Genomic DNA, 11,463 nt, shown 5'->3' with positions numbered 1-11,463 from the left:
TACGCGGGCCTCTCACTGTTGTGGCCTCTCCCGTTGCGGAGCACAGGCTCCGGACGCGCAGGCTCAGCGGCCATGGCTCACGGGCCCAGCCGCTCCGCAGCATGTGGGATCTTCCCGGACCGGGGCACGAACCCATGTCCCCTGCCTCGGCAGGCGGACCCTCAACCACTGTGCCACCAGAGAAGCCCTATTTTGTTCTTTTTAATGGATGAGTAATATTCCATTCTATGTATTTACCACATCTTCTTTGTCCATTCCTCTGTCTATGGACATTTAGCTTGCTTCCATGTCTTGCCTATTGTAAATAGTGTTGCAGTGAATGTTGGGGTGTATGTGGCTTTTCGAATTATGGTTTTCTGCAGATATACACCCCAGCAGTGGGATTGCCAGATCATATTATAATAGCTCTAGTGTTAGTTTTTTTAAGGAACCTTCATACTATTCTCCATAGTGGCTGTTACTGATGTCCATTCCCACCAGTGACATAGGAGAGTTCCCTTTTCTCCGTGGCCTCTCCAGCATTTATTGTTTGTAAATGTTTTGATGATGGCCATTCCAACTGGTGCGAGGTGGTACCTCATGGTAGTTTTGCTTTGCATCTTTCTAATAATTAGCAATATTCGACAGATGAATGGATAAAGAAGATGTAGCACATATATACAATGGAATACTCAGCCATAAAATACCGAAATTGAGTTATTTGAGTTATTTGTAGTGAGGTGGATGGACCTACAGTCTGTCATACAGAGTGAAGTAAGTCAGAAAGAGAAAGACAAATACCGTATGCTAACACATATGTATGGAATTTAAGAAAAATAAATGTCATGAAGAACCTAGGGGCAGGACAGGAATAAAGATGCAGAGGTAGAGAATGGACTTGAGGACACGGGAGGGGGAAGGGTAAGCTGGGACGGACTGAGAGAGAGGCATGGACATATATACACTACCAAACGTAAGGTAGATAGCTAGTGGGAAGCAGCCGCATAGCACAGGGAGATCAGCTCTGTGCTTTGCGATGACCTAGAGGGGCGGGATAGGGAGGGTGGGAGGGAGACGCAAGAGGGAGGGGATAAGGGGATATATGTATGAGTATAGCTGATTCACTTTGTTATACAGCAGAAACTAACACAACATTGTACAGCAATTATATTCCAATAAAGATGTTAAAAAATAAAATATTTTTTTAAAAGTTACCGATGTTGAGCATCTTTTCATGTGCCTTTTTTTTCAACAGTGTAAAATTTACCTCTTGAAATTGGCTTCTTGAAAGTCTGCCCTGTTTGAATTCTTTTGCGATTACCAACCCCAGGACATTTCTTGAGGGCAGGTGTCATTTACAGCCCCCTCCCCAGGCCTTGTGACAAGTGCCCATCAGCACTGGTTTTTAACTTGTTTTTCGGGGAAATGGCCACAAGGCGGCAGGATTTCTTCATGCCAGCTCTGCTGCCTTGGGCACCCAGAACCTTAGGGAAACTCTTGTTTCTGGGTTGTAAATTAGAACAAACACCCAAGGGCTTTTGTCTCACTGCCCCTTCCCCCTTACCCTTCACCACCAGACAATACCCAACCCCTGCAAAACCGCTCTGCTGAGTGTGCTGTCGTCCGGAGGCGGGGCGACTGTACGGACGGAGCTGGAGGTGGGAGCCCCACCACTAGGAGACGTGGAGACCAGGTGACTTTTCAAATTCTTCCAGCCCAGAGAGTCCACCATCCTTTGGGTGCAGTAGGCTTGGTTTAGCTGTAGGAGGGCCCACCTGGATCTGGAGGTTGTGGTCCCATCCAGAGGGGACCAGGCACAAGAGGGCCAAGGAGGGGCTCATTTGCTGACATATCCTGCCCAGCTCCCTCAGCCCCAGGACAGTCCAGCCTTGGGAACCAAGCCTGCTCAGGCTCTAGGGATGTGACACCTGCCCAGGTCTTAATATTCACAAGGCCTGCAGGGCTGTAAATAAATAACACCTGTCCTGAAGAAGTGTCCTGGGATAAGTAATCCAAAAAGAATTCAAATCAGTGCAGTATTTCAAGAAGCCAATTTCAAGAGGTAACATTATTCACACTGTTTAAAAAAACAAAACAAAACATGACAAGATGCTCAACATCCCTAATTATTAGAGAAACGCAAATCAAAACTGCAACAAGGTCTCACCTTGCACAGGTCACAATGGCCATTACCCAAAAGTCTACAAACTATAGTAGCTGGCGAGGGTGCAGAGAAAAGGGAACCCTCCTAAGCTGCTGGTGGGAATGGAAACTGGTAACAGCCACTATGGAGAACATTATGGAGGTTTCTTTAAAAATTAAGAATAGAACTACCATATGATCTGGCAATCCCACTCCTGGGCATATCTGGAGAAAACCATAATTTGAAAAGACACATGCACCCCAACGTTCACTGCAGCAGTACTTACTGTAACCAAGACATGGAAGCCTCCTAAATGTCCATCAGCAGAGGAGTGGATAAAGAAGATGTGGTCCATATATACAGTGGAATATTACTCAGCCATAATAAAGAACGAAATAATGCCATTTGCAGCAACATGGATGGACCTAGACCTCAGTGAAGTGAGTCAGACAAAGATAAATACGATTATCACTCCTATTTGGAATTAATTTTTTTAAATGATGCAAATGAACTTACACAACAGAAACAGACTTAGACTTCAAAAACAAAGTTATGGTTACTCAAGGGGAAACATTGGGGGGTAGGAATAAATCAGGAACTTAGGGTTAAGATACACACACTACTACATGTAAGACAGAAAAACAAGTACCTAGTGTATCGTACTGGGACCTCTACTGAATGTGATAATCTATATGAGAAAAGAATATATGTGTATGTATAACTGAATCACTTTGCTTTACACCTGAAACTAACAATGTTGTAAATCAACTATACCCCAATAAAGTCTTAAAAAAAATAAGCACTGAAGGATAAACCAGAAATTTTAATTAATTAATTGTAAGTCTCACCTACCTTCCATTGTGAGGCCTGAGGATCTTGCTACATCGTATCTGCTGCTTTTTCTGTTTTCGCACTGGGCGTTCTATAGCTTTGAAATAGTGCCAGTAGATTTTTAAGGAAGGAAAATAAAAAGAAATAAAAATGAAATATTTTAGTTTTTGAGCGTTTCATCCACCAGATGCTGAGGTAAATCCAACCCCGTGATCCATCTTGATTCCTGTCCTGCTTCCTCATTCCCCACATCCGGGCCGGCAGACCTCTCAGCTACACGTTCTCCGTCTCTCCAGAACCCCGCCCGTCTCGTGTCCCTTCCCGCTGCGCCCGGGTCTCAGCCTCCACCATCCTGTGATGCCCTGTCCCGTGTCCGCGCCCCGGCATGCACGCCCCCGCCCAGTGGACTCTCAGCCGAGCAGCCGGAGCGAGTGGTCCTTTGAGAGCCCGGATGTGTTCCTGCCTGCGAGGCCCTGCCGGCGGCCTCCTGAACTCGCCTCCTAAGACGCTGCCCTCACCCCTGCTGCTCCTGCCAGAGGAGCTTCTTACCTCCTCAAGGACACGCGCTCTGACCCTGCCTGGAGCCCTTCTCCCCCATGGCTTCAGGCTCCGCCCCTTCCCAGCCTCAGGTCTCAGCTCCCCTGCCATCCAGCAGCTTCCCCTCATCCCTCCCACCTGCCACCCATCTCCCTATGACACGCTGTTTTCCTTGTTCATTTACTGTCTGCCCCCGCCCCCCGCCCCAGATAGCATGTGAGCTTCATGAGGGCAGAGAGGCTTTGTCTCTTTCGTTCGCTCCAGTGCCGGGGTCGGGGCCTGGCACATGGGAGGCTTCAGTCAATACTCACCGACTGGATCCACTGACGCTCATGCTTCCCTGGCCTCCTTCTGGCTCTGGGCTCCGGAGCCTTCATCCCCGTCCCCTCCAACACGGAGGGTAAAGAAACCATTTGCTGCTGGTCCCATCCCGCCTGCCCCCTTGGCCTGGGCCCCCTACAGCCGTCTGCCCTGGCCCGGCTGAGTCTCCCCTCCCCGCTGCCTTCTCTCCTCTCCCTGTGCCGCGGTCCCTCCCTAGTCTGGCCGCCTGCATCGCAGCCACTTGTTGCTGGTTAGACAGCCTTCTTGCCTTAGATGAAGCCTGTTCTGAGACAGTGGTTTTCAGACACTTTGAGCTGCATCTCTCTTTATAAAGTGGATTCTCAAGTGGAAAACCAATTGATAAAGAAAGATCAAGGTTGGCAGGTGCTCCAGTTGAAAAGGAAAGGAACTGGAGGCCGTCCACACCCACGAGGGCCCTCAGAGCACCTCTGCACCACCCTCAGCTTGCTGAGCTGTTTAAAGACCACTGTTCTAAGCTAACATCTGGGTCCTGTCCTTCCAGCCCCTGCACGACTTCTCCAGGTTGCCTGACTTTCAGCGCCTGTGTCTTACCCTTGGCGGGCAGAAGACAGAACCTGTGCCCTGGTGGGGAGGGCGGCCTCCTCCAGCCTCTGGTCCTGGGGTTTTTCAGGAATCTCCAGAAGTCGCTCCTGCCCGGGTCAGGGTTGGACTGTAGGGCCTCCTGAAGCTGCCGGTGGCGCTCTCAGCTTCCTGCTTTTCTCAGTCACCAACAGCTGCTCCCTGAGGAGGGATAAGAGGCTTTTGAATTATGCATTAATTAGACAACAAGGACCTATTGTAGAGCCCACGGAACCATACTCAATATTTTGTAGTAATCTATAAGGGAAAAGAATCTGACAAAGAGTAGATATATGTATGTATAACTGAACCGCTTCTCTGTACGCCAGAAGCCAGCACAACACTGTAAATCAACTATACTTCAATTAAAAACATATTTTAATTAGAAGTTAAACTTAAATTAAAAATAAAACTTTTTAAAAAGCCAAAAAAATTATTGTATTAATTATCTTTACCCCATTACTGGTAAAAAGATTTAACAAATACTTAGAGATACATGTGGTAATAATAGGTGCTACAAGATACCTATGGACAGTCTTCTGAGTGTATAATTTGGCCTTTGTGGATACCATTTTCAGTGTTGAGAGTAGAAAGTTATGGCCCAATATACAAAAATATTTTTTACATTTTATGTTCTTTTATTTGGTTATAGCTTGTGGCAATCAGATGTTTGTTTTCAACATAACAGGTTGAAAGTCATTGAAAACGAATTGATGCAGGCTTCCACGAAGAAATTTTCTCTGGAAAAGTTTTATAAGGAGCCCAGCGTTTCAAGTATACAAATGGTGGATTGTTGTAAGAGACTTCTAGAACAATCACTGCCTTATCTACAAGGGATGCACCTGTGCATTTCACATTTTTACTCTGTTATGCAGGATGGAGACCTTTGTATTCCTTGGAACTGGAAGAATGGATAAGCCATTAAATAACACAGAAATCTGTATTATTTTTTAAAGAGATAAGAAACTGCTAAACTTATTTAAATCCACAATTTGATGTAACAGTATTACTGACATGTTACAAGAACAAAGTTTCTAACTGCTGCTTTAAAAGTAGACTTTTTAAAAATTAATTTCTATTAGGAAACTTGTTTTAAAAAGGTTTTATCTCCCAATCTTGTAGTGTTTCTTATCTGATTGGCAGGACTGGCTGAAAAGATGTTAGAAAGAAAGGATTCTACAGGGTGAAAGATTTTATATATATATATATATATATATATATATATATATATATACACACACACACACATATACATTTTTTTTTAATGAGTGAATGTTGGTAAGTATAAACAGGTCTCGTTCAATATAGCTCTGGAGTTGCGGAACTCATTTCCACCTGTAACAATTCAACATGCGACTTCATAGTTACATCACATGTATCGATACACACACCTGTATTTCACAGCCAATTATGGACAGTTTGAGTCCAAAACAGATGACTGATGGGTAGTAAAAATTCGTTAATCAAATTTTGCCTAGGGGCTTCCCTGGTGGCACAGTGGTTGAGAGTCTGCCTGCCAATGCAGGGGACATGGGTTCGTGCCCCGGTCCGGGAAGATCCCACGTGCCGTGGAGCGGCTGGGCCTGTGAGCCATGGCTGCTGAGCCTGTGCGTCTGGAGCCTGTGCTCCGCAACGGGAGAGGCCACAACAGTGAGAGGCCCGCGTATCGCAAAAAAAAAAAAAAAAACTTGCCTAAAGAGAGAGTAGATGGGAAAAAGCAATTGAATTAATAAATGATATTGACATTATCATAAGCTGTCTGATACAGTTTGTTAAAGCATTTCCAGAATGCATTCCCTATGCATTAAGATAGTCTAACTGTTGATAGCCTATAACCAAGAAACAGTGAATTTTTTTGAAACACTGAATGAGGTGATTCATTTGTTTCAAGGACAAACACTATCCAGAAAAATCCTTGTTTCTCAAAGAGTTCCATCAAGTAGGGCCAAGTTTAAAATGATTCGGGCCGTTCAGGATCTGCCACCCCTCTCAACCCCAGTCTTCCAATGATTAGAACGCTGGTTAGAGCCCCTCTGAGTCACCCCCTGTCCATAGTTGTGTGGACTTTCCTGGACCCACCACCCAGCCCAGCCCCAAGCCCTATAGACAGACACAGGGCTTCTCTCTGTGGATATTTCCCTTAGGATAATATTTTTAACCAGATCCAAAAACCTCTTCAGCTTGTTTCTCAAAAGGACAAGGTGAATCCAGGTTTGTAACAACATTTTTGAGGCTCTTACTGCTGAAGAAATAAGAAAGGAATTTTTTCCATAGTGTGTTAGAAAGGAAAAGACATGTTAAAAATGATTCTCGAAGCATGGTGCGAGATTATTTGAATGATTATGATTATTTGAACGCTTTAAATTCAAATGTGTGTTTGAATAAGTATTGATTTGTAATGATTATAGTTTGTGCATATCACCCCTTTTAAGCTGTGCCTAACAACTGTACTTAATTTTTTTTTCTCATATAAAAATGTTGTTGCCTATAAGTTTTCCAGAGCCAAATGATGGGAGTGAAAAATTCTTTAGAGGTTACATAGGAAAATTTATTTGAGGGAATTCCCTGGAGGTCCAGTGGTTAGGAATCCACACTTTCACTGCCAAAGGTGAGGGTTCGATCCCTGGTTGGGGAACTAAGATCCCAAAAGCCATGCAGTGTGGCCAAAAAAATAATAATTTATGGAAAAATAGGTTTGGATTATGCCATTTCTAAAATCAACTAATATAGAATCCTCAGTAATATGTTTTGAATTGGACTTTGTCTCAGAACTAATTGTTACATAATAAGTAATATGCTAACCAGATAATTGTTTTCTCACTATTCATTTGTTAATAGTTTATAACTATATCAACATAAAGGAGTCTACAAAAAATTGGTGGCCTGTTTATGCCTGTTTGACTTCCTCTTCGAATCGAACATAAAAGTTCTGGAAAACTCTCTCCCACCACTGAAAACATTTCTAACCTCAAAGCCTTGGGTCAGAAATGATCTCCAGAGGGACCTGAGCTCCAGCCTCAGGCCAGAGCTCTCCCAAGGAAGAACCAGGCCATGAGCTTGCCTGGGGGCTGTACCCTCTGCCCAGGCTGTCCAGTCAGGGAGGCGTATGTCCAGAGCCACGTCTGTCCACAGGACAGGTCTCCCCAGGCCCTGCTTCCTCCTTTCTCTCTTCAAAGACTCTACCTCCAGGCAGCCTCCCTGAGCTCATGAGAGGGGCTATGGGCCTTGAGGGGTGGACAGGTGGGCAAGGGGAACCAGGGCTGCCTCAGGAGCCAGCTCACCTTTGGAACCTGTAACCCACCCCTCCCTTGGCCTCAGTCTCCCCATCTGTGAAACATGCCCATTCTTGGAGCTCCTTCTCACCCCCAGTGAGTCTGTCCCAGGAAAACAGAGTCCTCCCTTGGATGGTCCTTGGCCACCAGCCCAGGTGCCTGTTGCTGCTTAACAGCTGGACGAGGAAGAAGAGGAGGAGGTGGAGCAGCCAGTGACCAGACAGCACAGACCTGGGTCAACGCCATGCGACCCTCTTCCCTCCACGCCCCTCCCACTGCAGCCCGGTCCTACTGGTCACTCAAAACCCTTCCCTCGGGCTTCCCTGGTGGCGCAGTGGTTGAGAGTCCGCCTGCCAATGCAGGGGACACAGGTTCGTGCCTCAGTCCGGGAAGATCCCACACGCCGTGGAGCGGCTGGGCCCGTAAGCCATGGCCACTGGGCCTGCGCGTCCAGAGCCTGTGCTCCGCAATGGGAGAGGCCACAACAGTGAGAGGCCCATGTATTGCAAAAAAAAAAAAAAATCATAAAATGTGGGAGAGGGGAGTAAGAAAATGTAGGTTTTTTTCTAGACCGTTTTTGAGCTTATATGACTACCAGTCTAAAGAAAATAGATACAATAATGGGTTAACATATTTGAAAACCAGGGTAACCACAAATCAAAAACATACAATAGGGCTTCCCTGGTGGCACAGTGGTTGAGAGTCCGCCTGCCGATGCAGGGGACATGGGTTCGTGCCCCAGTCCAGGAAGATCCCACATGCCGCGGAGCGGCTGGGCCCATGAGCCATGGCCGCTGAGCCTGCGCATCCGGAGTCTGTGCTCCACAACAGGAGAGGCCACAGCAGTGAGAGGCTCGTGTACCGCAAAAAAACAAACAAACAAACAAAAAACATACAATAGGTTCACAAAAAACAAAAAAAAAGAGAACTCAAACATAATACAAAAGAAAACCATCAAACCACAAAAGGAAAACAAAAAGAAAAATAAAGGAACAAAGAAGAAATACAAAATCAATTGGAAAGCAAGATTTTAAATGGCAATAAATATATATCTAACAATAATTACCTTAAATGTCAATGGACTAAATGCTCTGATCAAAAGACAGAGTGACAGATTGGATAATAAAACAAGCCTACAATATGCTACCTATAAGAGACCCACATAGATTGAAAGTGAAGGGATGGAAAAAGTTATTTCATGCAAATGGAAATGACAAGAAAGCAGGGGTAGCAATACTCACATCAGACAAAAACAAACTTTAAAACAAAGGCCATAAGAGAAGGACACTATATAAAAGAATCAATACAAGAAGAGGATATTATACTTATTAACATATATACACCCAATATAGGAGCACTTAAATACATAAAACAAATACTAATGGACTAAGGGAGCTATTGACAGGAATACAACAATCGTAGGAGACTTTAACAATCCACTGACATCAAGGGAGAGATCTTCCAGACAGAAAAATCAGTAAAGCAACAGGGATCCTAAATGACACAATAGAACAGTTAGACTCAATTGATATTTTCAGGACATTACATCCCCCCAAAAACCAGAATACACATACTCTTCAAGCACACATGGAACATTCCCTAGGATAGGCCACATACTAGGACACAAAACAAGCCTCAACAAATTTAAAAGGATAGAAATTATTTCAAGCATCTTTTCTGACCACAGTAGCATGAAACTAGAAATCAACCACAGAAAAAGAAACAAGAAAAAAGGTATTACATGGAGACTAAACAACATGCTACTAAAAAACCAGTGGGTCAATGATGAAATCAAAGAGGAAATTAAAAATATTTGAGACAAATGACAATTAAAACACAACCATACAAAAATCTATGTGATACAGCAAAAGCCGTCCTAAGAGGGAGGTTCATAGCAATAAAGGCCTTCCTCAAAAAAAAAACAAGAAAAATCTCAAATAAACGAATTAACCTATCACCTAAAATAATCAGAAAAAGAAAAACATACAAAACTTAAAGTCAGCAAAAGGTAGGAAATAATAAAGATCAGAGAGGAAACAAATAGAGATTTTTTAAAAATAGAAAAAAATCAATAAAACCAAGAGCCAGTTTTTGAAAGCATAAACAACGTTGAAAAACCTCTGAGAAGGCTCACCAAGAAAAGAGAGAGGACTCAAATAAACAAAATATGAAATGAAAGAGGAGAAATAACAACCAATACCTCAGAAATACAAAAAACAATAAGAAAATACTATGAACAACTATATACTAACAAATTGGACAACCTAGAAGAAATGGACAAGTTTCTAGAAATATACAGCCTGCCAAAACTGAATCAAGAAGAAATAGGTAATTTGAACAGACTAATCACTAGAAGTGAGATAGAATCTGTAATTTAAAAAACTCCCTGCAAACAAAAGTCCAGGGCCAAATGGCTTCACTGGGGAATTCTATGAAACATACAAAGAAGAAGAACTTACACCAAGCCTTCTCAAACTCTTCCAAAAGATTGAAGGGGAGGGACACTCCCAAAGTCATTCTGTGAAGCTACCATCACCCTGATACCAAAACCAGACAAAGACACTACCAAAAAAGAAATTACAGGCCAGTATCTTTGATGAACATACATGCAAAAATCCTCAACCAAGTATTAGCAAACTGAATGCAACAACACATAAAAAGGATTATATACCATGACCAAGTTGGAGTCATACCAGGGTCACAGGATGGTTCAACATACACAAAATCAATCAATGTGATACACCACATCAACACGTGATCATTTTAAATGATGCAGAAAAAGCATTTGATAAAATGCAACATCCATTTATGATATAAACTCTTACAAAAGTGGGCATAGAGGGAACATATTTCAGGATAACAAACGCTATTTATGACAAACCCAAAGCCAATATAATACTCAACAGTGAAAAGCTGAAAGCCTTCCTGCTGAAATGTGGAACAAGACAAGGATGCCCACTCTTATCACTTCTATTCAACATAGTATTGGAAGTCCTAGCCACAGCAATCAGACAAGAAAAAGAAATAAAAGATTTCCAAAGTGGAAGTGAAGAGGTAAAATTGACATTATATGCAAATGACTTGATACTGTATGTATAAACTCTATGGACTCCACACAAAAAACTACTAGAACTTATAAACAAATTCAGCTATGTAGCAGGATACAAGATTAACATACATAAATCTGTTGAATTTCTTTACACTAATAAAATATCAGAAAGGAAAAGTAAAAAACAATCCCTTTTAAAAGTGCATCTTTAAAAAGAAGAAAAAAACAAGCCTAGGAATAAACCTGAACAAGGAGGTGAAAGACTTATACACTGAGACTTATAAAACATTGATTTTAAAAAATTGAAGATGATTCAAAGAAATGGAAAGATATCCCATGATCTTGGACTGGAAGAATTAATATTGTTCATACTACCCAAAGCAATCTACAAATTTAAGGCAGTCCCTATCAAATTACCCATGACATTTCTCACAGAACTAGAACAAATAATCCTAAAATTGATATGGAACCACAAAAGACCCAGAATTGCCAAAGCAAAACTGAGAAAAAAGAAGAAAGCTGAAGGCATAACCCCCCCAAGACTTCAGACAATATTACAAAGCTACAGTAATCAAAACAGTACAGTATTGGCACAAACACATATATGGGTCAAAGAAACAGAACAGAAAGACAAGAAATAATACCACACACCTACAGTCAATTAATCTTCAACAAAGGAGGCAAGAAATTCAATGGAGAAAAGACAGTCTCTTCAGCAAAATGTGCTGTGA

The 11,463-nt window shown here is 42.8% G+C and overlaps 2 protein-coding genes across 6 annotated transcripts in view; one reads left to right on the top strand and one right to left on the bottom strand.

Annotated features, from left to right (window-relative positions):
* The window catches only part of TCAIM (T cell activation inhibitor, mitochondrial), a 37,262-nt gene extending 29,993 nt beyond the window's left edge, over positions 1-7,269 (top strand). Inside the window, exon 11 of one of the 3 annotated variants that reach the window (XM_029243090.1) lies at positions 5,100-7,269. In XM_029243090.1, the coding sequence (XP_029098923.1) occupies positions 5,100-5,328 (229 nt within the window). In that variant the 3' untranslated portion in view covers positions 5,329-7,269. Of the gene's footprint in view, positions 1-3,140; positions 3,193-5,099 lie in introns of those variants that run through there. The other 2 variants (XM_029243092.1, XM_029243093.1) reach the window with 2 other exon arrangements.
* The window catches only part of LOC114907434 (T-cell activation inhibitor, mitochondrial-like), a 43,352-nt gene continuing 34,381 nt past the window's right edge, over positions 2,493-11,463 (bottom strand). For all 3 annotated transcript variants that reach the window (XM_029243095.1, XM_029243096.1, XM_029243097.1), the window contains exon 5: positions 2,493-4,573. In XM_029243095.1, coding sequence (XP_029098928.1) covers positions 4,492-4,573 — 82 coding nt within the window. In that variant the 3' untranslated portion in view covers positions 2,493-4,491. The remainder of the gene's footprint in view (positions 4,574-11,463) is intronic.

The sequence above is a fragment of the Monodon monoceros genome, unplaced genomic scaffold, assembly GCF_005190385.1.
Source record: "Monodon monoceros isolate NGI ecotype Baffin Bay Population unplaced genomic scaffold, NGI_Narwhal_1 Super_Scaffold_3, whole genome shotgun sequence".
Taxonomy (NCBI): Eukaryota; Metazoa; Chordata; class Mammalia; order Artiodactyla; family Monodontidae; genus Monodon; species Monodon monoceros.
Note: the sequence above shows the minus strand (reverse complement) of the source record. Positions and strands in the feature narration are given on the sequence as shown.